General features: G+C 56.4%; 1 protein-coding gene across 3 annotated transcripts; it reads right to left on the bottom strand.

The window, feature by feature from the left end:
* Positions 1-123: 123 nt before the first annotated feature.
* Positions 124-27,590, bottom strand: RABL6 (RAB, member RAS oncogene family like 6). Of its 3 annotated transcripts, none has more exons than XM_046655877.1 (15): positions 27,263-27,589; positions 17,894-18,028; positions 16,335-16,382; positions 13,423-13,475; positions 12,358-12,449; positions 9,845-9,985; positions 8,958-9,063; positions 7,060-7,163; positions 4,445-4,764; positions 4,048-4,198; positions 2,730-2,945; positions 2,396-2,630; positions 1,817-1,988; positions 894-958; positions 124-792 (listed from the first exon to the last, which is right to left on the bottom strand). In XM_046655877.1, exons 1-15 carry the CDS (start codon positions 27,390-27,392, stop codon positions 607-609), a joined length of 2,154 nt encoding a protein of 717 aa, XP_046511833.1. In that variant the 5' UTR covers positions 27,393-27,589; the 3' UTR covers positions 124-606. The 3 variants fall into 3 exon arrangements, with proteins under 3 accessions (XP_046511833.1, XP_046511847.1, XP_046511840.1); XM_046655891.1 differs by lacking the exon at positions 27,263-27,589 and adding an exon at positions 14,679-14,788 and having other exon boundaries at positions 17,894-17,941; XM_046655884.1 differs by lacking the exon at positions 17,894-18,028 and having other exon boundaries at positions 27,263-27,590.
* Positions 27,591-27,627: the final 37 nt, after the last annotated feature.

Raw genomic sequence — 27,627 nt, 5'->3', positions numbered from 1 at the left:
CAGCCGCCCCTCTGGGAAAAAGGGCCCTTTGGCCCAAAGGGAGGGAGCTCCCGCCAACCTGTGGCGACCGAAGCAAAGGGGGCCAGTGGACACGTCCCAACTCGAGAGCAGCACACACAGACGCCCGGTAAAACAGGACAGCTTTATGTCGGAGCGGAGTGTGGAAAGACAACGGAAGGAGATGAGTGTCTGAGGACCTCCTGGCTCCGGGCGGCGGCGCGCAGAGCGCAGGAGCAGGTGCAAAGCTGGACACCGAGCCTGGGGAGAGCCTCCCCTGGGAGAGGCGCCGGCGCTGCCGGGCGTCTGCACACCGGGGCCCGGAGGGTCCGGGGGCTCGGGCGGGCCGCGGGCAGCCCTGGCCGGGCCGCGGCAGGAAGCGGAGCCCACTCGCATGCGGTGGGCCTGGGAGAGCGCGTGCGGCGGCCAGAGGAGGGCAGGAGCCGGCGCGCCCCGCCCTGTAAACAGCCTCGCGGGCCTCCTCGGCCTCAGTCCCATCCCTGAGAAGCGCGGGGCCGGCCCTAGCCTGCCGGCCCCCTCCCTGCAGGGGCCCCTGAAAACCGGGGTGAGCGTGTCGCCCCGCCCCGTCCCGGTCATTGGCGGCCAGGCCTAGAGCTCCTCGTAGTCCCCGCCCCCGCGGAGGTGGCCGCCCGGGACCCCGCCCCCCAGGAAGGCCTCCAGCTCGTCCACCGCCGTCCTCTCCGTGCCCCGCCGCCGCCGCGGCTCCTCCCGGCCCTCCTCTCTGTCTCTGCTCTTCTTGTGCTTGCTCTTTTTCTTCGCCGCCTTTTCTTCCTCCTGGATGGGGGCGCGGGCGCAGCAGGGTCAGGTGGGCGCCAGGAGCGCAGAGCCCAGGACCCCTTGCCGCCGGCTCCTGGGAGGGGAAGGCGGGCGCCTACCTCTTTGCTTTTCTTCTTCTTCTTCTTCTTCTCTTTTTCCTTCGAGGGAGGCCTGCCCTCCTTTCCTGCAGGGATAAGAGGCGGCGTCAGCTCCCTGGCAGCGGTGTGGGGAGGGGCCTGGGCCAGTGGCAGGAGCTTCTGCAGACGCTCCATCTCAGTCGGTCCCTGTGGAAGCTCCTCCTGAAGCGCACACCGGGACCCTCCGACTCTGCCCTGGGGCTGGGTGCCCAGCTAGCCCCGGGCTACAAAGGTGACCTGGGGGCGACCTGAGAGGCAAACCCCCTTCAATCCCAGGACAAACCTGGGAAGGTCTTTTCCTCTCCATTTTGGGGACCACAACCTTCTAGGACACATCCAAGTGACTCTGCTGGTTAGGGCAGAGCTGGGCTCAAGCAGCCCAGGGTAGAGGGTGGGGACGGTGCCAGAGACTCGTGGAGCTGGCCAGGGCCACACGGAGCCACGAGCGCTCATCAGGCCTGAAGAACACGCCATCTTCTTGCACAGAGGACCACCAGTGGAGGGTCAGACTTAGGTACATGACAGCTCTCAGCCAGCCCACAGCAGTGCTGCCCGTGCCACCAAACCCCTCCTGTGGCCATGGGATCAGATGCCCCCAGCTGCCCATCCCTCTGGCCTGCAGCCCCGTGAACCCCCGAGAGTCTGGGATGTTGTAAGAACACAGCTGGACCCCAAGCAGGGCCAAGGAGCACCTGGGATGGGGCTTCGCTTGAATCCAACAGCCAGCTGGCCCAGCCCTGCATGACAGCCCTGCTACTCAGAGTGCCCTGTGCTGCTGACCTTGCTTCTGTGCTCTGGGGGTCAGGTGCAAAGGGACAGGGAAGGGGGTCAGAAATGTGCCTCCAGCTGGGCCGCCCTGGATGAGGACCATGGCCTGAGGCACCCAGCACCCAGGGCCCTGCTACCTTCACTGCTGTTCCCCTTGCGGCCCGTCTCCTCCAGCCCCAACCCAAAGAGATCCGAGTCATTCTTCAGTCTGAAGGAGGGGATGGGGGCCTTGGGAGGTGGGGGCGGCTGGGCAGGGCCAGTGTCCTCATCTGTCACGTCGGAGGGATCCTCTCGCACTGGAAACTCCTCCTGGAAAGGAGCGGGCAAGTCAGGCTGCCGGCCCCTCCCTAGCTCCCTCCCTCCATCATGCAGCCCCCTGAGGGCTCCTGCATTTCCGGGCAGGTGACAAGCCCCCTTGTGGGGCCCCCACACTCGACCCAGAGGGAGGGCCGGACCAGGCCTGAGTGTGGCTGCTGGGATGCTGTGGCCCCTCCATTCTGCTGTCACCAGGATGGGCAAACAGGCCTGGGCCTGTACACACAGTCCACCTTGGGGCAGCCAGGATGGCCTGGGCCCCAGGCTCATGCAGACTGACCGCAGCACCCCAGGATGCTGCCCAGGCAATCTCACACTTTCATCTCTGTCCTGCCCTTCCCTGCCCACCACTTGTCCTCAGGGCTCTGAGGCAGTGTGGGCACCAAGCGTCCTGTCCTCACCACTCTCCGCTGAGTGTCCGAGTCGCTCTCAAAGTCAGGATCGTCCATGACAAAGGACAGCATCTGGGCGGCAATGGGCCCCTCGGGGTCACTGTCTGATGACGCTGCCTGTTCATCCTTCCCCTCCTCGTGTCCTCGAGAGCCCTCAGCTGGAGGCTTGGTGCTGCCTGGGCAGCAGGGCGCTGTGGCCTTGGGAGCTGTGCCCCTGTGTGGCCTTGAGGCCTTTGTGGAGGACCTTCGGGAGGAGGAGGAGGTCAGGGGGCCTGTGGCTGCCTCTCCCCCTGGGGACCCCATCCTTTCCTTGGGGCCCCTTCCCAGGGATCCCCCCACATACTGTTTGGTCTCTGGCTCAGAGCACTTCTGGGGAGCCAGGACAGTGGCCTTGGGGTGCCCTGCCACATCCTCTGCTTCCTCCTCACTGGAAAGAGTGATGTTTTCCTTGGGGATGGGGCCCATGGGCAGCAAGGGCTGGCCGGGTGGCTTGTCTTCCAGGTCCACATCGTCTTGGAAATCTGCCACCATTGGGTTCCTTCCTGGGGCCTCCCCATCGCTGCAAAGGAGATGCAGAGTGGTCAGAGTTCACGAGGGGGCATGGAGCGCCCAGCTGCCCATCCTGAGCCCCAGGTACCTCTGCACCCACATGTCCTGGATGTCCCCGTGCGCGAGGCCTGAGCACTGACTGTGGGGCTGCTCTGCCCTTGTGCTTGTATTTGCATGAGGACAGACAGTGAGGGGACCTGCTTGAAGGGCGCTCTGTGGAGGGGGCTCACTGGTATTCACCAGAGGCAGTGGCAGAGGCTGGCTGGAGAGTGGGCGCGAGTTGGGGGCTAAGGAGAGGGACAGAGATGCCACCTGTGCAGTGGGAAGTCACAGCAGGGCCTGCTGTTTCCATTGGAAGTGGATGCCCTCCTGCGAGGTGGTTGGGGGTAGGCTGTGGGGCCTGCGTGTGGTGACGGGCTCAGCGATGCTCAGGGCACTTGGGGAGGAGCACAGCACTGGGTTCATCCTGCTGTTTTGCATTTTTGGAGAGACACGATGACAGTGGCGATACGTGTGTGGGAGAGGGGCTGGCAGGCCTGAAGCCCAGGAACTGATGCTGAGGGGAGGGGAGCAGGGGGTAGGAAGCTAGGCCTGAAGTTCTCTCTCTTGTGTGGCCCTGACTGGCCCTACCGCATGGGGAGAGAAGCTGGCAGCCACTCGTGGGCGCCAGGGTTCCTCTCCCACCCGCCACAGGGTGCTCTGACAGGTGAGTCACGGGCACCATGGAAATGGGCCTTCAGGCTGTGTGTGTCCTGGACTAGCCTAACACTCTGAGCTTCAGAGTCGGACTGTGGCCAGGATCCCTGCTCCCTCTCTGCAGGTGTGGGGCTCACAGAGCACTGAGGTCTGGCAGCCCTGGGGGGGTCGTGTCTGACCCTGGCCTTCAGAGCTCCAGCCCAAGCCTTCTCAGCTCCTCCTGCCACAGTCCTGCTTTTGTTCTCAGAGCCGAGATGCTGCCGAGCTGGTGGGGTGCCCATCCCCTCTGCTCACCCAGTGCCAGGGAAGGCAGCAGAGTCCACACCTGATGGGGGCCAGGAGGAAGCCAAGGGCTGAGGCTGGGAATGGCAGCTGCTGCACGTGGTGCCCTCGAGGGTGCAGGCCCCTGACTTTACCTGTCGCTGTCCTGGGCGACCTTGGGTCCAACTTTCTTCTCGTCCTTTGTGGGGGCTGTGTCGTCCAGGAAGCTGCGGTCAAGGCTGTCTTCAGGAACAAAATCCTCCACGTTCTGGACTTTTATGGGGGCCTCTGCAGCTGTGGCCGGCTCTGTGGATAGCAGACACTGATTCCCATTTGCTCAGTGCCCACCCTGGGTTATGTCCATCCTGGCTGTGCCCAGAGGGCTGGGACACAAGCAAGGGTGCACATGGATGGGTTGTGGGGCTGCCGGCCCAGGGGAAAGAAGGGTGACCCTGTCCCAGTCTGCGAGTGCTCACAGGGCCAGGGAGACAGCGCTGCTCCACCACTTGGCCACCCACACCCACCTCCTGAGGGGCTGCTCCTGCGGCCTACCTGGGGGTGAAGGGGCCGCCTCGGCAGCCGGGGAGGTTCCAAACAGTCGGGAGATGATGCTGCGCCTTGGGGGTGGGGCAGGGGCCACTGGGGGTGCGGGGGGCAGTGGGGCCTCCAACGGGGATGGGGGTGAGGGGCAGGCCGATGGGGCATTGAGGGGTGGCTGGGGGGCCGGCTGGGGCGTGCTGGGGCTGGAGCTCCCTGTTGACACAGTGCTTGGAGGCACCACTGGAGACTGGGAGCCTGAGGATGGGCTCTGCCCATTGGCTGCCAGGGGGGACGCGTGGCCACGGCTGCGTGCCTCCATCATCTCGAGAAAGCTGGTGGGACAAGGAGCAGGGCGTGAGAAACCCGCCTTCCCCAGTCCTTCCTCTGAGGTTTCTGCTTTGCTGGTGGTGACGACAGTGGTGTCCCTACCCTCAGGCTCAGCAGCCCTCACGCCCCCGGCACCAAGCAGAGCATCGGTGAGAAGAGGTGCCTGGGAGGAGGAGGGCCTGACAGGCAGGGAAGGGCCTGAACTAGGGCGGCTGGCACAAAAGGCTGAGTCTGAGACAAGGCCTGCTGTCCCCAGGCCGAGTAGGATGGCGACCCCTAAGCCTGTATCTTTGGAGGTGGGCTTCCAAACAGAAGGTCTGGAGCAAGGAGCTGGCCCCTGCTTATAGGCTGGGTCCTGGGGACTGGGACAGGGGTGTCTGGGCTGGCCACCCTCACCACTCTCTTGGGATTTCAAGGGATGGGGTGAGAAGGGACAGGCATGGTGCTGGGTTCTGGTGCAGGCTGGGAGTGGCATCCAGCTTCCGGCCCAAGTCCTCGACCAGTCCCCCATCTCCTGAAGGCTGGTTGTGGGGACACCTCTGCTGAGCCGCCAAGCTCTCAGTCCAAAAGGAAGAAGCCACCCTGCTTAGTCAGAGAAACCCTGTGGAAGCTGGTCAACCCTGCTCTGTCCAACAGTGACGGCAGCTGCGCCCCAGGGCAGGGCTCCTTCTCACGGCCAGCCTTGGCAGTTGGAGCAGTAAGAGCGTCCCCCCAGAATGACTCCTGCCATTCACTCCTGCCCTTTCCAAACCAACAGCCGGACATGGCTCTGGGGAGACCTAAAGGCCCTTCTGCAAGTCCCTCTAGGGCCAGAGGGGGATGCTGGGCCAAGCCAGGGCCAGCACCCGGGGGCTGTGCGGACCAGTGAGGCAGCAGCCTTTCTCACACCTCCCCCAGGACGTGATGCTGAGGTGCTCTCTCTGGGAGCCAAAGCAGCAGCTGTTTTAAGGGGCAGTCCAGGGCCACGCGTTCCTTGAAAGAGCCAGGGCCTCTCCCCAGAGCTGTGGGAGGTGGACGGCGACCCCAAGGGGGAGAGGATGTGCCGCCTCCCACCCACTCGGCCGTGTTGCTGGAGTTCACATGCTGCTTAGCACGCAGGCACGGCCGGGAAAGATTCCCCACTCTGAACCCCGTCCTTCTATGATCAAGGACCAGAAGGTTCCATTCCTGCCCCATGCGCCTCTTCACCAGCAGCCCTCTCAAGGTCAAGGAGCTCTCCGAAGACTCTGCTCTACATCGGTGTCAATCTGGGAAACAGCTCAAAATAGGGACGGCAGCCCCAGCTGGAAAAGATCACGGTGGCCGGTCTCACTGGGCCTCGGGGAGACACAGGGCCCGGTCAGTGGCACCCAGCACCACACTCCTGCCAGCCAGCAAGAGAGGCTGGTCTGGACAGAGGCAAGTGGAACCAGGCAGCGACAGCGCCAACAGCTGCACCAGGCCTGTGCGCTGCGTCCCCCACGGCTGGGCGGCTGTCTGGGTGTGGTGACTGCACAACATCTCTGGTGAACCCGCAAGCCCCACAGTTATGCCCATGGGCTTGGAGCCACCCATGGGTCCTGTTAGGCCCATTAAAGAAAGCCCGGCCTTGGGCCAGCCCGGTGGTGCAGCGGTTAAGTGCACACGTTCTGCTTAAGGCACCCAGGGTTCGCCGGTTCAGATCCTGGGTGTGGACATGGCACCGCTTGGCACACCATTCTGTGGTAGGCGTCCCATATATAATGTAGAGGAAGATGGGCATGGATGTTAGCTCAGGGCCAGTCTTCTTCAGCAAAAAGAGGAGGATTGGCAGCAGTTAGCCCAGGGCTAATCTTCCTCAAAAAAAAAAGAAGGCTCAGCCCCAACGTGCTTGGTGGGCAGTGGGGTGGCAGGGCCTTGGGGTGTCTGACCTCCCTTCCTCAGGGAGCATCTGGAGGAGCCAGGTGTCTGCTTGCTCCCCGTGGCTCCACTTCTGACTTAATCTACTTGTTCTAGACAAGTGCTTGTCTTACTCTAAATATTTCATTACTGCACATTCATGATGAAGAAGCCTGCTACAGGGAAGAAAGAAGGCTGCAGGCCTGACTGTCTGGCAAGGGCCACCCTCAGCCCTGCCCACAGGGCCTGGCCGGGCTGCCACTCTCAAGACAGTGGCCAGACCCGGACCTTTTCGCCTGCACTCCGTCCTGAGTGCTGAGTGCTCCGCCATGTTCGAAGCTGAAAGGACTCGGGTTTTTGGAGCAGATGCCCCTGGGCGGGGTGGGACTCCCCGCTGCTGTCTCACTGAGCACAGGCCCTGACCCAAGGGCGGCCCGACGTACATGTCGTAGTTCTGATCCTCGGTCTCCTGCTGCACTGACAGCTCCTCCAGCGTGGCGTCAATGTCCAGCTGGTTTGTCTCCAGCTGCCGCAGCAGCGTCTCTCTCTGCAGAAAGGAAGCAGGGACTTGAGCAGGAACTGTCCCCGCAGCGAGCCCCCCTGCAGCCTCACGTCCCCACTCGCCAGCCCTTGATGACTTAAGCGGCAGCTGAGCACGAGGCGGGGCAGGGCAGAGCGCGGCTGCCGAGAGTCCCGGAAGCCCACGTGACCTCGCGCAGGTGCCAGCATGACGCTAAGCTGTCCGGTGTGGCTCTGAGGACACGTCAGTCACGGGAGCAAACACCCCAAAAGACAGTGTACCGTCCATGCAAGGTGCCCCTGAGATTTAAGACGCCGCAATGCTTATTAGAACACAATCTTCCCGCTACACCTTCACCACTCCGAGTGTGGGCACATGCCACCTCTGGGGTCAGAGATCAGTTACAAGTTCCAGCTGCAGAACATCCTGCCATTTCATCAGCAACACGCAGTGCTGACTGCCTGGATACAGGGAACATGCAGTTTGGGTGCCGTCCCCGAGCCCATGCTGGCATGTTTTCCTTGGGGTTTGTGCGCACGTTATACTTGGATAACAAGTTAAAAGGAGCTGTAAGAGTGGCGTCAAGCGACTCCTGGGGTCCCAGGGAAAGAACGCACGCGAACAGTGAGAGCCAGCACCCTCTGAGAAGTGGACACACCAGCTTTCCTTCCGACTAAACGCAACACCAACCACCCTAGCCTGCAGGGTCCTCATTTATTTCAAAAGGAGAAAAAGGCAAGAGGAAAGGAGAGACTGTCGCTCTCCCAGGCAAGTTCCATGTCCTTTTGGAGAAAGAACGGAAGCCACTGTGGCTACAGAGGGGCCATGTGTCAACATCCTGGTGACAAGTTGCATGGATGTCACGTGCCCTGCACCACCATGTGGTGAGAAGGGCAGTCACCTCTGTGTCTTCTGCTCAAAAGCCCATAACCCTGTCTAGCATCAGACAGACCCCAAACCAGGCTTATCTGAGAAATGGTCACAGCCCAGAGTGGCCTCAGAAGAGTGACTGCCCCGTGTGGAGTGGGGCCCGGCCAGGGCCTGGGACAGAGAAAGATGGATGGGAAGTGGACAAAACCTGGTTTAGTGAAGGGACCATGGCCGGTTCCATGGTTTTGACAAAAGCACAGAACCCTCTGCCCTAGCTCTGCAACCTTCCTGTCAATCTAAAATCACTCCAAAATAAAAAACTTATAAAAAAAAAGATGAGCAGGTATGGCACCTGGGCCCAGAGGGCTGCAAACCAGGTGGCAGCCTGCACAGCGGGAGGGGGGCAGGGCATTGGGGGCCATCCCTGAAACCGTTGGCCAGAGGGACCAGGTCCACAGTGAGGGTGGCCGGCCCAGCCACCAGGGGGGATGAGAGGGGCTGGGGCGTGGCGTGGGCACTGCAGTCCTGACCTGGGGTGCTCGGAATGGCATGCACATTGCGGTGGAGAAGGGACCGCACAAGGGCCAATGAGGTGCATGGCAGGGATCAAGGCAGAGGCTAAGCGGAGGGGTCAGCGCACCCACTGGCCCAGGCCTCCAGTGCTCGGCTGGAGACGGATGTCTCAAGGATGCCCACGTTCTCCTGTAGCTATGTCTGGTGGTTGTAGAAAGGCCGGGGGCCCAGGCCAGCCCAGCAGAGGGGAGGGCACAGGGCAGGCCATCCCGGGGACACCAGCACCAGCACCAGCACACCAAGTCGTAACTGGAGACCATGCTCCAAGTAAACCACCCAACTGCCCCCTCAGGGCTCAGGAGGGTGGCCCCACCCCTGCACCCAAACAGCACCGGGAGAGAGAAACAAGCCTAGTGCCCCCCGCAGGGCATGGCTCACCTGAAGCTGCAGAAATGGAATATTGAAGAACTTATGAAGGTACTTCAGGCCAAAGCTGTTCTTCATGGAGGACTCAGCATAGCGGAAGTAGGAGGAGCCTGGGGGCCTGTTTGCAAAAGAACAGACTCCAGAGAGACCGTGGTGGGCCAAGGACCTCACCTGGGTCAATGGCAGGGCTCTGACTCACTTTCTACAGGTGACCACCCCTGGGGGAGGACAAGGGCCAGATGCCCCCATGGTTTCAGGGCCTAGACCTAAGCTTCAGTGGGCTCTGCTTAGCTGAGTGCCCACAGGCAACGCTTCCACAGGGCTTGTGCCCCGCCACAACCCCAAGGCAGGGGCCTCACGGCACCAACATCCAGCATGGCCCCTGGCCTCAGAGTGGGAGGGAGGCGGCCCCGCCTGGGCCTGCTTGGTGCCAGGAAACCCGCGGCCCACTGTGGTCCTCAGTCCCAGTCCCCTCTTACAGAGCAGTCCTGCCCCCCACCACTCACTCTCACTGCCCACAGCCTGGGCTGAAAGGCCCTCCCTTCCATCTCCAGCCAGGCCCATCTCCATCCCAGAGCTCACTCCCACGCTGGGACCTCTGCCCAGGTCTCCCCAGCCTTCCATTTGCCTGCAGGTCCTGCTCATCCACACGGTATGGGTGGACGGGCCAGACCTGGGGCCATGACAGCAGGGAAGCCAGAGGGGCGGTCTGAGCACTCCAGGACGAGGAGCTGTGCAACTGGGTGGGGACCAGGCCTCAGGCTGGCTGGGGCGGGGGGGGGCCACGGTGAGGGCAGGAGCGAGCCCCAGGTAGTCAGGGCTGTGGGGGGCTAATGCGCAAGGGCCTGGCGCCCCGCTGAGGAAGTCTCCCCGTGCCCTGGGCCTCAGCGGGCGCCCACCTGTCCAGGCTGTCGATGAAGTCACGCACATCGTCGGGCAAGATGACGCGGTGCTCGCCCATGTCTCGGTAGTTCCCCAGCACGCACACAGGCACGTGGGTCGGCACTTTGGGAAGCTCCCGGAGAATGTAGCTGAAGGTCCTTGGGAGGCACAGGCGAGAGAGACCTGCCTCAGTGTCAGCTGTGAGGCCCTGCCCCGGTACACGCACGCACAAGGAGAGTCAGGAGGCCCTCCCTGGGTCGGCACCCACCGCCCTGACATTCCTTCGGGTTTGCCCAGGTTCCCGTCCCACATGTACCCTTTCTTGACTTGTCTTTGTGCCCATTCTGTGGGGCGCAAGCTGTGGCCCATGGGGCTCACCAAGCTGTCCCTTTTGCTGCCTCAGGGCTTTGCTCCTCAGTGGGCGTGGGGGTCTCGCTCTGTCTCCTGGCACAAGGCCCACACCTCTTGGAGGGCTGACGGGCGTTCAGCTCTACAGGGCTGCCCACACGTCTTCCAAATGGCATGCCAGGAATAACATGAGTGTGACAAACTTCTCTTATCCAGAGAAAGCTAACACAAATTAGTGAAAAATACAGCACGCACCATGTTTACAGCCTGACACTCTTTTATTTACACACATGCTTTAAACTGCTAACAAAGGGCCCAGGGGGGCTCTGCCCTCCTGTTTGGGTGTCTCCTGCATCTCATCAGCCCACAGCTGCACTGTCCACTGACGTGAGCTGCCCTGGCCCCAGGCCTGGTGAAAGTGCTGTTGAGGCGGGCATGCTCTGTCCAGCTCTTTGGTACAGTGTGGCTCCAAACAGTGTCTGCGCCGCCACCCAGGCACTGCCCGAACTGAGCACACTGCTGTTCAGGGTCTCTCGGCTCCAAGAAGCAGCCCTGGCCCCTGCTGGCTAACCGCGCCGGGATCCCCCAGCCCAGCACCACCTGCTCATCAGACACTCGCATAGGGGTCTCACGGCCACACAGACGTGCATCTCCCACCATGTCCCTGGGCCTGCGTGCTGGCTCCTGTTTGCTCCGGGCTTCCCGCCATTCTTCACACGCAGCCCAGGCAAGCCTCGCGGGCACCCAGGGCCCAGTTCAGCTGCTGACAGCTCTCCTGTAGGGCCCTTCCTGGCCTTTAGGTCACTGCTCGTCTGGCAAAGGCTACGAAGTGCTTTAGTGATGCTGACAGCCACCCAGAGACAAGTGGCCATTACCAGTGGCCACGCCAGATTCCAGGTAAAGCCACCCAGCTAAATGGACCACTGCCGCTCATAGAGCAGAGCACCCACTTCTCTGGCGTGCGCCTGAGAGCGTGGCTGCTGCTTCCCCTGGTGTGTGTCTGAGACTTGTGTGCTCCGCCAGCCTGCTCCGTACGTTTCCAGCGCACTGCCTGCCACCCCCGGGGGCTTCTCAAGCGCGTGCAAGCACTCAGTCCAGATGGCAGGCACTGAGGTGCTGGTCCCTACGGGCCAGGAAGGCTGGTCCCAGGGTCCTGACTCACTGATGGGTGCCCCGATGGGTGAACCCGTGGAAGACCTAGGTGTCCAACTGTGGCGCAGTATTAATATATCCTTAAATAAAGCAGTGTCGACACAGGTGTGCATAGGAAGATCCCAGTACCATACATAAAAAGAATGTGTGTGTGCATAGAAAAGCTGGCTGGACTCCACCCAGCGACAGCCATGGCTGTCTCTGATGATGGCATCAAGTTTCTCTGCGTTTCCTGGCTTTCCTACAATGAACATGGATGGCGTGCAATCATCATCATCTAACTTAGAAAGCAAAGCGTACACCCCACAGGCCGTTTCTGAAACAAGCTCTTGTCAGGTCCTCCTTTGGCATTTCTGGAGACTTCCATTTTTGGTGGCACGCAGACAGGCATCCACAGAGCAGGCCTGGGGCTGTGTCCCGAGAAAGGCCAGCCTGCAAGGCTGCCCCGGCTGCTGTCGGGGACTCTCAGCTGTTCCCGACCCCCGGTTCCCCACGGAGGGGCTAGCTGCCTGCGCCGCAGGTGCTTGAAGGAACACCTGCTTTCCTAGGGGGCCGGGGGTCACAAGCTCCTCACAGATGCCAGTTCACACGTGTCGTGTCATCATGAGCCCCACATGACCCTGTGGAGAGGCTCCCCACCCCAACTTGCCTGGACTTCCCCTCTGCCCATCTGCTCAGGAGCCTTTGTGGTGACATCTTAGCTGGTGTCCTCCTAGCAGTCAAAGAATGCGGGGGCTCCTGAGAGCCGCCAGCACAAGTGGTCACTGGATTCCGCCTGATTTTCGATGTGCTTTCAGGAAGGGCTGTGCGCTGTGGAAGGCGCACGCCTCACCTGCTGCCCTGACCAAGCCCGGCCCACTCTCCAAATGCAAGCACCCCCCGACCCGGCCCCACGTCACACACAGAGACAATCAGAGACATCCAGGCCAGGGCTTCTGTGTGGCTCAACTGCCAGTGTGCGTGCTGCCCATGGCTGGCCCTTGGTTGGGGTGGGTGGTGCTGGGAGCCATGATGGACAGTGCTCTCTTACCACTGCTTGGTGATGTCGAACATCATGACCACCCCATTACAGTTCTTGTACACGTCCAGGAACTCGGCATCCAGAGCCATCTCGGACTCCGCCTAGGGAGAGGAAGGAACTGGGTGTAAGAGATGGTACTCTGGCAGATCCCAGAGGTGTGAATCCACAGTCTCCTGAGAAAGGCTGAACAGGACTTTCACAGTCTGAAAAGATAACAGCTTTTTTCATTTTGGAAAAATATATATAAACACAAGATTATCTAGTGTGGGGGCTGGGAAGCTTCGCCTCAAAGGGTCTGGCAGTAAATGTTTCAAGCTCTGGGGTCCCATTAACTGTGCCTTCCATCTGGGGTCTTCTCCACTAGCTGTCAGCAGCACGCCCTTTCAGGACTCCCTCTAGAAGGATGAGAGTGCTGAAGCAGCCAGCGCCCCAGGGCAAGACATGCACTCCAGAACCGAGGAAAACATCTGCAGACAACCTTCCAGAGGACACAAACTGGGCTAGACATGCCCTTAATCTTCCTGTCCATAGACAGCCCACTGTCCGAGGCTGCCTATGGACAGGAGGACTGAGAGCCCGGCCCTCGGAAACAATGAGAAAGTTTCCCCAGAATGGGAGGAGCACTGGTTTGCCCTGGCCTTCCTGTGTCCAGGGCGGTGGCCGCTGCCTCCCTGTGGGGAGGGGGCTGCAGCGAGAGCCCATCTGGAGCTTCTCATGCTCTGCGCATCACGGCTACAGCTTCACAGCGTGTCTTGGGCTTTCAAGGGCGAAGCCTCTGTGATGGGGATACAAAATTCAGCCAGTTCACCTAAATACCTCTCAGATCACTCAACTCAGCATTGGTCTGGCAGGCGTCACTCACGTGTGGCAGTCAGCAGTCAAGCCCAGTCACCCCAAAATGTGACCAGCACAGGGGTCCCACGAGTAGCTGGAACACCAGGGGTGACCATGTCTACCTGCACAACTGGAGTCCTCAGGAGGGCCCAGGATGGGCAGGCAGTGGGGCCTGAAAAGTGGGCGCCTGCTCATTAAACCTCCCAGAATCGTGGCCATGCAGGGACGAACGCAGCTCACCTCCTGGGGGTCATTCTCCATCTTCAAGCCATCACCTCGCTTTTTGCATTTTCCTTATTGAAAGACAGATAAAAATTATGAGATGATGCTGGGCTCAAGGATGGCCCTAGCAAGGAGTACCCCACCCTGTGTCCCACTGTCTCCTACACCTCCAGCTCGAGTGGACGCCATACTCGACTGAGCTGGAGGCCCTGAGAGCTGTGCCCTCACCCGGCCAGCACCAGAGCACACCAGAGCTGTGCCCCCACCCACTGGCAGCAGGATGTGGCAGGGACCCCAGTGAGGCCTGTTCAGCAGCTCTAGCTGCCCTGACCCAGCTGGGAGAAAGGCCCAAACAGGCAGCCAACAGCTGGGCCTGGACTTGAAGGCGCCGGCAGGCCCAGCACGGTTCCTTGGGCTGCATGGTGAGACCTCCCTGATGTCCCTGCACAGGTTCTGGTTCAAATGAGGCCCTGACTTCTGGGCTGACAAGATTCCAGCCCTGAGAAAGTGTGGCCAGCTGGCATAGGCCTGGACTGCAGCAAGGCTAGCCTCTGAGGGGCTGCCTTCAAGGCCATGGAGGCTCCCTGAGCCAGTGCTGGGGATGGACGAGCCGGGCTCAGGCCCCAGGAAGGCCTACTGAAGTCAGCTGGCTCTGGTGGCCCCTGAGCGATAAACAGCTCTTAGGCCATCACCCTCCCTTTTACTCTGAGATGTCCGAACTGGGAGAAGGATGGCTTACCACTCTGGGAGTTCCCAGGGTCCCCCATCTCAGGGCAGAGCTCTGGGAAAAACGAACAAACAAACCTCCCAGAATAGACTGAGTCTGTTTATGGAAAACTAGCCCCTGCCTCTTTCCACGGCTGCTTCCTGAGCCACTTGGCACTCCTGGCCCCGTCTCTAGAGTCGGCCCCTCACCCACAAGCACAGGCACTGCAGGTGGTCCCAGTTCAACAGGAGCCGGCCACACTGCGCCTTCCTGAGCGCTGGCACTGCTGAAGGGATGGGCGCCCTGCGTAGCCCCTGCTGATGGGTGTGCCCACTCCTCGAGCTCCCCAGAACCCTGTGTGCAGCCAGAGCCTGGGACGTGCCTCCAGCACAACCAAGTCTCCGTGAGCTCCTGCTGCCGGGTGTATGAGGGGCCAGTGCCCCTGGAGGAGTTCAGGGGCTGATGGAACCAGGGAGGCTAAAGATGCAGGAGAGCCTGGAGGACATCGAGCCCCCGAGGCTGCTCCCCAAGTGCCCTCCCTTTTGCTGAGCCCTGGCCAGCGACTCACTGGGCTTTGCCTCCTTGCCAACTCAGCCATTCCCCACCAGGGGCCTGGCCTCAGCTGCCGCCGTCTCTCTCAGTTTGATGCCCTCTGCTGTGGCAGACGGTGCTGGGACCCTGTTCAACAGGTGACAGGTTAGGGTGCTAGAGAGAAGGAACCTTTCCTTCCCACTCAAAAAGGTTTTCACCCGAGAGGAACCCGGCCATGTGGAGCCGTGAGGATGCTGAGCACTCACGCAGAGTCCTGTGCCCGGCTGGCCTACATAGGAACCCGGGCCTCTCTCCTGCTGTGCAGTCCACACCTCCTCTCCAAGCCACAAGGGTGCTCCATGAGCAGCCCAGCCTGGGGAGCCCCGCCCCAACCCGTCACCACAAGCAGGGTGCAGCGCTGGCTCATGCCTTACACTCGGAGGTTCCTGGGACGGGGCAGTGTCTGCTCTGCACCCCGGGGTGGTTCCCGTCACTGAGGACACGACATGCTGCCCAGACAGGGCTATGACCCCAAATATAGACCCCACTCCAATTCCAGGGCTTGGAGGGCAGCCCCAGTGACTGCTTCCCCTCACATCTGGACCATGACCAGGCTGGCTTCCTAACGCTCCCAAGTCACTTGCACAGATATGCTGTAGGCACGGTTTAGAAGCATAAGGCCCTTCCAGGCCCGACGGGGTTGAAGGCATCCTGGCGGGCAGCAGTTCCCCCTCAGTGCTCCTGCTAGCTCTCTGGGTGCAGGGCTGCCTCATTCGTCCTATGCAGCTGAAGAGATCCTCAGAACCCAAACCTGCCCCCAAAGAACACCATGAAGGGGAGACCAGCATGTGTGCTCTGCACCAGGAACCAGGAGCTTGTACAAGACACAGGCTCCTTTGTCCCTGGAGACCATGTGCATGTCTGCGCAGTCAGACCGTGCTCGGCAGCATGTGGGGTGCCAGCGCCAGGGCGGAATAGGTGTTCCCCCTGAGCATCACAGAGGGGGGACCTGCCACCTGAGTGTGAGGAGGAAATTCAAGATGACATGTTGATGGACATGGCACACGGGGCACGGCCTGGAGGCTTCTGGGGTCTGTGTGGTGAGGTGCTTCCCTGTGAGAGCACAGGGACCCCGCAGCTGCAGTGTGCCATGAGGCAGCAGCAAGAATGGGCAGGAGCAGCCCAAGGGAACAGCTGCTTCAGAAGGCAAGGAGCTGGTCCTCAGCTCTGGGCATGGGGGTACCAAGAACTGGGGCGCCATACCAGCAGCACTGCAGGAGGGCTCCCAGAATGGGCCTCTGGGTTTGGAGCCCACCCACCTCTGCAGGCCGGTGTCTGCCCCCCACTGCCAGGTATTCAGTTCCAGTGGGTGAAACACGTTTAAACAGCACAAACTGAGGTGCCCTGATGGGTCATTGCTGTGCGTTCTGTCCTGTCCACCACAGATGAGAAGGGCACTGTCCCAGGACCCAGAGGCTAAAGGTAACAGTCAGCACCCACCAGACCTCTGACAGTCCCTGGTCACATATGCGAAATCAGACCAGAGATTTGAGGGCTGAGATGCCATGAGACACACGATGAGGACATGCACATGAGGTGGGCGCAAGGAGAGGAAGAAAGAAAAGCTTTTCTCTTTACAGAATGAGTAAACACACTAAGGAGAAAAGTACTTGTAATAAAAAATACAACTTACCTTTGTCAACTACATCCCAGACTTCAACTTTCACAATATCATCAGTGGCTAAAATAGGGGGAAAAATACTACAATTAGTACCCAGTGTGAATTTCTGGTTTCACAAAGACAGGCTTCTAGGGACCTCCCAGGTGTCACTGTTTGTCCCATTCTTCAAGTATGGGTCCCCTGTCAGAAGACGCTGGGCCCTCCCTTGGTGCCCTCCCCAAGGGTGCCCAGCTCCCAACAGAGCCTTTGCGTGTGCTGTGACCTGGGGCGCTTGGGCTCATGTTTCTGCTTTGGGCTTTTGCTCAAGTTGCAGTGAATGATCTCGGCACGCCCTCAGCTGACATGCTCCCCATTTGCTGAAGGGGTCCCTGGGGTGGCTCATCCCTGGTCAGGCCAAGGCAGCCAGGAGGGGTCTATGCTCAGCACCCAGGCATGAGCCGCACCAGGTCACCAGGTCTTCGCAGTCCGTCCACCTGAGGAGCGGGTGTGTTGGAGCGGATCTGAATGTGACTGACTGTCCTCCCGACCCTACTCTTTACCCAGGGACTGGCCTCAACTTCACTTCAAGGGAAGCAGGGTGGTCAGCAGTGGAGGATTGAACTCTCCAGTCCATCGGTCCCACGTCACACTTCTACCAAAAGCCTTTGGGGTGCAAGACCTAGCAGGAGCTGGCCCGGGACAGGCCCCTGCAGGCGGCTGGCACAGCCCTCCCCCAGGGTTCCTGGAACTGCTGGTCGTCTTCCTGGGCTCTGTCCCCTTCAAAAGGAAGGGCATGTGTCTCAGTGGCCCTCTCGTCTCCTTGGCAGCAGTCCTCCCCTGGGGCTGCTGGCCCCTGATGCTTTCCAATGAGAAGGCGTGTTTACGATGGCTGGAAGGTCTTTTGCTTTCATGATTCCTGACCATGCAAAGGAGCTCCTCGGCTCCCCACAGGACTGCCTTGCCCTCGCTTCCCCAGGAGTGAGAGTGCCCACTGTTCCTTGCTATAGAGAGGCCTCGGGGTGTGTTCCACCCATCAAGTGATCTCGCAACAAACCATCTCCCAGAGGTGTTAGGGACTTTACAAACTCTGAAGTGAGCAGGTGGGGCTCAGAGGGACAGAGGGATCCTTTCTGCTAGGGGAGTGAACGTGGGGCCCAGCGTGCCGGCCACAGCACAGAAGCAGCAGCCATCCTTGGCGGTCTGGGTCCCCCAGATGTCACTCTCGAGTGTTAAAATGGGAGCTTTTGCCTCTTCAATGTCTCTAGCATTGAGATTCACTCCTTTGACCCAGCTCTCCAGGCAGAGCCCCCACACCACTTTCTCTGCTTCTCTGGACAAGTCTCCCCTGGGAGAAGGGATTTCAGGATGACCCAGAAGCAGCTTTAATGAGTGCCCCAACGATAGCCCCTCTGAGTTCACCAGGGGCTCCCACATGTGGGCACTGTTCCCAGGACAACACGGCTAGGGAAGGCATCTCCAGGGAACTGGACCCAGGGAGGGCAATAGGATGAAAACCCACTCTGTGAGGGCAGTGCACCTGTGCTCAGACACCAGGGAAGGCCCTCGCCCAGCACCCCCAACTCGGCCCTCACTTTTGTAGTTCCAGTGGATGCTGGTGACCTGGATCTCCTGCGTGGGGATGTACTCCTCCACAAACTTCTTGCCCTGTAGACGGTGCCACAGCGCAGTCTTGCCAGTGTTCCTGTCTCCTCGGATCACTATCTTCACTGGGGGAGAAAGGACAGATCAGGTAAACAAATCGAACTTTAACTTTGCCGATGTAGTCCTCGTGCCACGTCGTCTTCTTCCGCACAGACCATGGCCTGCATTGCTGGTGAGCAGGGAGGAGTTGGGGGCTGGAGTAGGCCAGGATAGGTGGGCTGGGAGACCCCCAAGGAGGACAAGGCTACCTGCGCAGCCTGCAGAGAGGAGAGCCGATGGTGCATGTTCAGTGCACCAGGGCAGCCCGGGCCCTTTGTTCTCCTTCTCCCGTTCCTCAGAGGAGGACCCTGGAGGCATCTCCCGCTGGGCCGATGGAGTGATGCGGTGTCAGACTTTGTATTTGCAGGAAAGTGGTCTCCCCTAGAGCCGGATGCCCCTGTGACCCGTGGTGGTCAGGGTCAGGGTCAGGCTGTGGGGGCGGCCTGACATGGCCGTAGGCCTGGAGGGGTGGGGATGGTGGGTGCTCTCCTGCCACAGCTCGCGAGATCTTGATGGTTTGCTCTTAACCTACTTTTCTGCAGCCCTGCTGTTTTTAGCGCACAATTCCACAGAGCGCTAGGCTTTTCAAGACCACACATGCGGGGTTACAGCAGAAAGCCTGTGTTCTATTTTGTTCGCTCAACAAGTATTTCCAGAGCACCCTGTCTGTGCCCGGCGGGAGTGTGCAGCTGTGAACAGGCCCAAAGGCAGCCCAGCACGTGGACGTGGAGGACAGAGCAGGGGCAGAGAGTACGCACGAGCCAGATCCTGCAGCATGACACAGGAGTGCGGACCTCCTGCTGCCTCTGAGCATGAGTGCCATGACCTGGTTTGTTTTGGAAAGCTCAAGAAGGAGAGCAGTCAGGAGTGCCATGCAGAGTCAGTGGAGCAGGGGCGAGGATGGGATGTAGCTGACAGCCTTTGTTGGTGGACTAGACTTTGGGAGGAGAGATGGTGTTGAGAACGACTCTGAGGTTCTGGCCCAAGAAAACGCATGGAGAGCAGCACCCTTTAGCGAGATGGGCAGGCTGCAGGAGAAGTCTGAGGTGCCCTCAGGAAGACATGGAGAGCACATCAGGCTGGAGCTCCCTGAGCGGCCTCGAAGGCCGTGTGGACAGTACATCGTGCTTCACACCAGGGGCCCGGGAGGCCACCAAGGGAGCTGCAGAGAGGGCTGAGGCCTGGCCCATCAGGCTTCTCTCTCCTCGCACTGCTCACCTCCTCCTAGTTCAAGGCCTCTCTATTCTCAGAGACACTCGCTTCTTCTTCCACGAAACTTAGTCACCAAGTCAATTTCCTCACCCTGTTCCATGTTCCCTCAGAGTCCCAATTTTAGTCATCAGGACACATGAGTTGTTCTCAAACTTTAAACATCTCCAGTCAGATCTCAGAGACACGACTCTTCCACCCTCTATCGTGTCACCAAATAGAACACAAGGACCATCCCTCTCAAGGTCGAGGGCAGTCTACCTCTGATTCCAGCCAGAAGCCAAATATGGACTTAAGAGAAAAGTCAAGACAGCTCGTGCCATAAACACAGACGTAGGGGAGGTGCTGGGCCTGTGACATGAGCCCACGCCGCCCTGCAGGAAGCGTACAGGATGGGAGGGGGCTTTGTCTCTCTCCCTCCTTCACTGGACCGGACGAGACCACGACGAGGCGGACAGAGAAGCGTCCGCAGCCTAACCCTCAGGGGGCTGGCCCCGAATGGCCCCAGGAGGCCATCAGCCAGGTTGAGGGAAGGAGGGCAATTCAGGGCTCCGGTGCCTGGGGCTTCCTGAGAGCAGGCCCTCTCTCCGCACGCCGCTTTTCAGGTGGCCCTCACCCCATGCTGCAGCCTGACCTGTTCTTAGCTTCTGGGAGGCAGGTCAAATCTTTTTCAAATCTACTTGGTCTTTTTCTAAAGCCTTTAGAGTCCTATTGACATATTTTCAAACCTCTTTTATTTCTGTAACACATCACCCACACTGACAGATATCCTGTGACCTGACATCTCTGGAGGCCAGGCTCTGACAGCTGTTGCACCTGCCGGCTCCACGCCTGCAGCTTTGTTCCTTTGTGTTTTCTGGGTTTTGGCTGGCAGCTCATTGCTCCTTGGAACTTTATCCAAGACCGCTTTGGGGAATGGGTTGCAGCTGCATTCATCAGTGTCTGTGATTTTTGCCAGTTGCCTGGAACACTACTAACCTGGGAACACCTTAAGTAAATTTTCCACTTGAGATTTTCTGGACCACACAGATGATTTAGAGGCACACACACTCAGAGGTGACCTTGGGCTTACCAACACTCAGGGAGACCCACTGTGTGCAGGGATCTTCTGTTAGCTGCCCCTCCTTGAATGACTTCTAGGTTTTCCCTCCTGCCCCACCCCAGACCACCACGAACACCCTCCTCAGGGGGAGGGCAGCTTCAGCACCGGCTTCTCTCCCAGTATCCACTTTCTTTGGTTTTGAGAAAAGTGAAAAGAACAGCTCTGTATCTTTCATCCAAGTTCAAGAACTGAGTGATGCATTAACGCTTTTCTAAATGTTGCTCAAACTTTTAAAGTTGTTTTTAAGGGCAGGGCTGTTCAGGTTATCAACTTTATCACGCTGCCCGAGAGACAAGTTGGGTGCTACGGTAAAAGCCATTTTTTAGTCTAGTGTTCAGTTTTTTATGCATAAAAGCATCTTGACAGAGAAACTCATATTTCTGACTTTACGTTAATTTTATCCCTAAAGAAGGGTTTAGACCTGCGCCCCCCCCCCCCCCCCCCCCCCTTCTTATTTCCTTTTCTTGTGCTGGACAGAATTCCATACACCGGTGAAAAGCTCAGTAAAAGTGGGGAGTCCTCCTCTGGTCCAGATTTTAAAAGGAATCTTATGTTTCATCACGACATATGGATATAGGTTTTGGCAGATACTCTTGAATAGGTAAAAGTAGTTCTCTTCTGTTCTTAGTTTGCTAAGAAGTGGAGGTTTTTGGTTTTTTGTAAATCATGAATTGGTATTGATTTTATCATATCTTTTTCTTGCAACTATTGAGATTATAATTTTTTCTCCTTTAATCTGCTTGTAAATCCCGTAATATATACTCTCTGTTAAACAATCCTTGCCTTCCTGGAGTAATCCTACTTGGTCCCAATGTAACAATTTGTTACTGTTAATATTTTAATAATTTCCTAGACACCACTTCCTAATCTTTTATTAGGTCTTTACATCTGTGCTCACAGATGAGATGGACTGTCACTCTCCTTTCTGTGCTGTTCTCCTGTGTCCTGATACCAAGGTTTACCAAGCTCAGGAAGTGAGCCGGCTGCTCTCCCACCTGCTGCGCCCTGTGCATCAGTCTGATGCCTCGGCTCTCGGAAGGGCTGTTAGGGCCTCGGCAGATTCTGTATCTCTCACTGAACCAGGTTTAGAAGCTCATGCTCTAGGACACTCTCCATTCTAAGTTTTCAATTTACTGACACCAATTTATTCCAAATATTTCATGTTGTAAAACGGTGTGGTTACAGTTGTGTACTCTGCCATTCACGATATCTGTTTTGTCGTTTTCTTTATTAACCTTCCTGAGGGTTCGTCTACTTTATTAGTCACGCACACACACCCCCTATAAGTTCTGTTGCAACTGATTCTTTTAAAAAAATCACTTGTTTCTGCTTTTTTCTTGGTCACTTTCTTGCTTCTACTTTTTTGGGGTTTATCCTGTTGGCCTCTTCCTAGATTTTCAAACTATATACCTAGGTCAATGACCATTACAAGCATGTGGGGAGCTCATTACCCATGAATTATAAACACTTTCTAATTTCCATATGATTTCTTCTTTGACCCACAAATTATTTAGATGTGTTAAAAGTTTCCAAAAAAGAAAAACTGTCACTTTTTTTGTTATTAATATCCAATTTTACTCATTGTGGCCACAGAATGTGGTCTTTATGACACATAGTCTCAGGTGTCTGCTGAGACCGTCACTGTGTATGAACGTTCCTTGGTTTGAGAGGGCTCAGTGCAGATGACGTGCTTCTGTTACGTCTGCAGTACCCCTTCCTCCACCTCCACAGCCCAGTTCTGAGCGTGTCTTATCTGACGTTCCCACAGCTCCAGCAGACAGGACCAGGGTGGGAGCGGCTTTCTTGTGCTTAACATTTACCTAATGCTTTGCTTCCAAATGCTTGCTTTAAACCTTTCTATGCCATCAAGTTTTGGATGTGTCTTACCCACTACATAGCCAAACAAAAGGAAAAACCCAAGTCTCAGATGCTCTACCTGGCAAGTCTGCTCAGTGACATTTACTGGGACTGCTGACACAGGCAGCCATCTCCACCCCGCGCGTGAGAACTCTGAGTTCCTGCGCGGTGCCCTCCCTCCTCGTCTGCTGCCTTCTGCTATGCAGGGCAAGGCTTTTTATTCCTCTCTTTGCCTGGTATTTATTTGGAAGATTTGCCATCTATTTCTATTCTTTGTGTGGTAACTCTTAAATTTTTAACATACACATTTGCTGTAATAGAGTCTAAAATTAATAAATGCACCTTCTTCTCAAATAATACAAGGACTTTCAAAAGCCTTAACTCTGATCAGCTCCAGACTAGGTTATGTGTTGGTTTCCATTATTTTAGTTTCTCCTTCTATTTTTCCCATATTAATCATCATCAGTGATTAACAGAACCGATGCTTATTGAGATTTCACCTCCTATTCACCCATTTCTGTGCTTCCCTCTGCCTTCTGAACCTGACTCCCATCTCCAGAGCTCCATTTCCATCTGTCTGGAGTGTACGCTTCAGTATTTATGTCAGCAAGGATCTCTGCACAGTAAACGGTCCATCTTGGACTGAAAGTGAGTTCAATCATGCTCACTCCTGAAGAACTGCTCCACTGGGTACAGACTTCTAGGCTGACAAGGGTTTCCCCTCAGGCCACTAATGTTACTGTAAGCTTTGTTAACAGCTTGCTGGATGTTTCTCTAAAGGTAGTCTTTTAGCTCTGGCCGCTTCTGTGATTTTTCTTTTGATTTTGATGTTCTGCAAATTTCCAATTTTGTGTCTGGCTGTGGATGTTTTTAAAACTGCACTTGGACTTCTTGGAGTTCCGTGTGTCCCATGAGTCCTGGGACAGCCTCGTCTGCGCTCTCGCTGCTCTTTCAGCCTGAGACTCAGCTCAGGCGTGTGCTGGGATCTGCCCTACTTCTGCCGCGCCTCCCGTCCAAGCACCAGTTCTCTCCTCAGCAGAGTTACATGCCACTTCACCGTCTGCTGGCTTTCTTACTTTAATGACCATGTTTTTCATTTCCAGAGATTCTCTTTGCCTCTTTTTCAAGCACAACCTGTTTGTTCTTAGAGTCTCAATATAGTCTTACAGCTGTTTCCTTCTTTTATATCTTTACCAATTTTAACGTGTTTGTTTTCTGTTCTCCTTCAGATTTTTAGAATGAAAAGTCTTACTTTCTCTCTTCAACTGAAATCTTTTTAAAATTTGAAATTACTCATTTTAAAAGTCAAGCAGAAGGGCCAGCCCAGTGGTGTAGTGGTTAAGTTCACTTAACCACTCTCTTTGCTCTCCTTCAGCGACCCGGGGTTCATGGGTTTGGATCCCAGGCATGGACCTAACACCACTCGTCAAGCCATGCTGGGGCAGCATCCCACATAAAACAGAGGAAGACTGGCATAGATGTCAGCTCAGCGACAATCTTCCTCAAGCAAAAAGAAGAAGATTGGCACTGGATGTTAGCTCAGGGCCAATCTTCCTCAAAAAAAAAAGAAAAGAAAAAAAGAAAAAACAAGAAACCCTATAATGTCAGAAATAATACGATCTGGTTACATTTGTTAAAAAAAGTAATTAGTCTCTACTTTTAAGTTAAAAAAGTCAAAGCAATCCCAGGACCTTAACGTTGGTTCAAATAAACTGAATAAGTGATTCACCTGGAAAACCTTTAATTGAGACTCACCCAAGAAGTGGTAGAAGCCCTTTACTAGGCGATTGTTAACCCTCTATTTCTAGTCTGTCTAAGTGAAGACACAGAGCAGAAGGTGTGTGGCTCCACCGCAGGGCCCGTGGACCTCTTTTACCCCGATTCAGTCTTCATTCACTCATGTTCCCACACGTTTATTGCAAAATAGGGAAGCATTTTCCTGAATTTTCATACCACCCCCCCCAAAAAAAGCGTAAGGCTTATCTCAGATGGAAAGGATGCAATCACTCCTGTAGGGGATGGGTTTAGACCCTAGTGTTGCCCTTTCACTGTGCCACCGTCATCCGACGAGGACGAGGTGACAAACTGCCACATGGCCCTGCTCCCCACCCAACAGCTGTTCTTCTGCTCACGGCCCTGCAGAGCTCGAAGGTTTCTCATTCAAAGTCCCTCCATGTCTCCCTCCCCTTTGGGGCTTGGCCTCCAGTGCTTCTCCCCGACATCCCTCCGCTGGCATCTCCTGCACACTTCCTGAGTGGCTCTGCCCGACCCCCTCGGCCCAGAGGACCTTCTGCGCCTTTCCCAGCGCATCCTTCCTACCAGTGGCTCTGCATCCACTTCTCTACCAGCTTCTCCACCAGCGGCTCCGACCCTCTGCTTACAGTCCCAGCCCCACCCCGACCCCCACCCGCCTCTGTTTTCTGTGACCCTCCCCTCCAGGCAGGCTCTAGGCTACTTCTTCATGTGTTTATTGCATACTGTCTGCTTCCACGCCCTGCTTGAACATCAGCTCCACAAGGCAGAGACGGTGGTCTGTTTCTTCACCAACACTCAATAAATATTTCCTAAATAAAGGAATGCTAGAGAAGGAAACCGTGGCATATCACAGACAGCAAAGGCTTGGGAATTTGTAAATTGGCCCTACTGGGCAGGTCAAATAATTTGCTAAATACAGCTGTTAATTTCCTAAAGGAAAAGCTCTCTTACCCTGAAATCTACCTTTCAAAAGGCTTCTTGGTGAGGAAGTGTTCAGTTTTAAATTCTAGCACTGAGACCCAATTGGCCAGGACTCTGGCTGTCCCAACATCTGGAGGCTTTCTTGGAAAGGGATGCAGTCCTGAGCAAGGGCAGTCTGACCATGTCCGCAAGACTGGTGTTTTCTCACTCAGGAAGCTGCCCGTTAAAACTTGTCCACCAAATACAGCTGATAAGGTATGTCCAACTGCAGTAGAAAGGGTAGACCAACTCAGGTAACATTCCTTCTCCCACTTTACATGAAAATGACTTCCAAACTAGGAATATGGTCCAATATCTCATTCAGGTCTTGATTTTAGAGAGGGTTTTTTGTTTTGGTTTTTCTTGCTGAGAAAGATTTGCCCTGAGCTAAAATCTGTTGCTACTCTTCTTCTTTTTGTTTGAGGAAGACTAGCCCTGAGCTAACATCTATGCCAATCTTCCTCTCTGTGTGTAGCCACCACAGCACGGCTGACAAATGGCCTAGGTCCATGACCGGGCCACCGAAGCAGAATGCACGGAACTTAACCACTAGGCCACAGGGCTGGCCCTGATTTTAAGTTTTGATTCTAAATTTGATGTGAATGCTGGGACTCTGTGTGTGTGTGACATGAGTCATTTCTCATTATCACAGCCAATTTAAAAGAAAATGACCTCTTTGCCCCAAGAGGACTACGTTCTATAAGACATAACTCATATACTTGAAAAGCATCAACACTTAGCTATTAAAATCCTGAATCTATAATCATCATATTGCAGTTTTGTTCCTCTAAGTAAGATATTTTGGAAAACAAATACTAGAAATGTTCTATACTACCGACTAACGAAGGAAATCAAAAAGTTTCAAAATTGTATACTCTTCAACTATAAGGACAACATCTCTCTAAAATGTAATTTAGGTGCAAATCTCAATTTCTCTCAATCTCACTGCCTTTCATTTAGTCCTAGGGTGACCATAACCTGTCCCACAACCACCTAAGTTTGGGTTTTCTTCTCTAGACAAATCCATTGCCCTTCTTACTTCTGCCCCCCAAGGAAGGACTAGGCGGTGTGCCCATCATGGAGTGCTTTTCAGAAGGTGAACAGTTGTTTCCAGGCCTAATTTCCAAAGCACTAGGGTTAAGTTTAAAATGATACTGTAAGTAATAAAATTAAACAAAGAATCCAAATGTAACTACTAAAGATTTGTGTACATGAGTATTTTGACTTACCATTCTCTTCTGTGAATGTGGAAGAAATACATAGGAAATTCTGAGTAAAATACACCTAAAACGACCTCTCTTTTATACCTGCACAGAAGTCTTCCCAATCAGTTTCTTAATATCGTACGTTATCACCGAAATACTACATCATAGAGACTGGAAGGCTCCCCTCAAAGTAGCAAAGGAGGAAAGTCCAAAATCTGGTGGCAACATATGGAAACACTGGAGAGAGAATTTAAAAGCAGAAAATAACATAAAAAGCCTTTCAACACTGCTAAGAAAAAGCCAGCAAGATGGAAAAACTTAAGAGAGGTCAAGAGGATGGTCAGCGTCTAGGAGCTATACAATTTACATAATTTATAAGAGAGGACTGGAAACGTCCTAGGGCTCCCAGGCCATCTGTCAATAACTCCTCCCTCCCACAGGGGAAGAAAAGTCTCCCACAAGAACAAGTAAGAGTCTCAGTGCCTTCTGGAGCTTTTCTAAATATATCTGTTACAAATGCTTCTTAAAAAGAAATGGGGACAAGAATGTGTGGCGTACCTGATATTCCGTCTTCAAACTGAATACCAAGTCTACAAAGAAAAACCCCACAGCTCAAACTACCAGAGCCAGCTGGTTTTCACCGCTCCTGTGGCAGGTTACCACATAATTCATGAAAGTGTCACAGACCACAGAGCTTTCCCTGCGTTATGTAAGAATCCCTCTTAGACGAGGTCACCTGGGCCAATCAGGGCATCGCAGAACGCACCAGGAACCGCCTGGACGAATTTTATACCGTGCGAACTAAACGCACAGATCTCCTATGGTGCCAGCAGTCCTCGGGAATGACCCTCTGGTCAGAGAGGAGCGCCTCGGGCCGAGACGCCCACCCTGCGGCCCTGGGGTCTCTGGCCCGGCCTCACCTCCCGACCCCAGGTGAACGCCCCCAGGGCACTCGCACCGCGCTCGGCACAGGTAAGGGCTCAGCCCATCCTCAACACAGACAGGATCTGCCACAATCTCCCCGCCAGCGGCGACGCCCCCGAGGCGCCACAGGGCCGCCAAAGCCTCCCGGGCCAGGCGCGACCCGCTTTCTGCCCAGTCGCCCGGCCCGGCCCTCGGACCCCACTTCCCAGGTCCCCCCGGCAAGAACCCCCGCACCCGGCCGCACTCACTGTTGTACTGCACCCCTTTCGCGAAGCGCCTCTGCAGCGCCTGGTTCATGGACTGCAGCCCGGCGGGGATGTTCTTGTCGCGGCCGGGAGCCTGCTCCGATCCCACCAGCTTCTTGAGCGCGGAAAACATCTTTCCGCTTCCACGTCCGAGCCCGGTGCGGCCCGCGAGCTCAGCGGCGGCGGCGGCGGCGGCGGCGCGGCGCAGATCGCACCATGACCCGGGTCTCGGCGGCCGGGCGCACGCCTCGAGGGCGGCTGGGGGGCTTAGTCGCGGAGGCTCCGCTCCGGCCCCCGCGGACCCCGGCTTGGCCGCCCTCCGCCCGTCAGCGCTGCCATCTTGGCGCTGCCTGGGCGGGGCGTGAGGC

This window comes from Equus quagga, chromosome 1, assembly GCF_021613505.1.
Source record: "Equus quagga isolate Etosha38 chromosome 1, UCLA_HA_Equagga_1.0, whole genome shotgun sequence".
Lineage (NCBI taxonomy): Eukaryota > Metazoa > Chordata > Mammalia > Perissodactyla > Equidae > Equus > Equus quagga.
This window is presented reverse-complemented; position numbering and strand designations above follow the sequence as displayed.

Coding starts and splice junctions, on each gene's coding strand:
- RABL6 (XM_046655877.1), bottom strand. CDS start 27,392: ATGTTTTCCGCGCTCAAGAAGCTGGTGGGATCGGAGCAGGCTCCCGGC. Junction 7,164..8,957: donor TTCCATTTCTGCAGCTTCAG/GTGAGCCATGCC, acceptor TCCTTTCTGCAG/AGAGAGACGCTGCTGCGGCA. Junction 793..893: donor AGAAGAAGAAAAGCAAAGAG/GTAGGCGCCCGC, acceptor GCCCCCATCCAG/GAGGAAGAAAAGGCGGCGAA.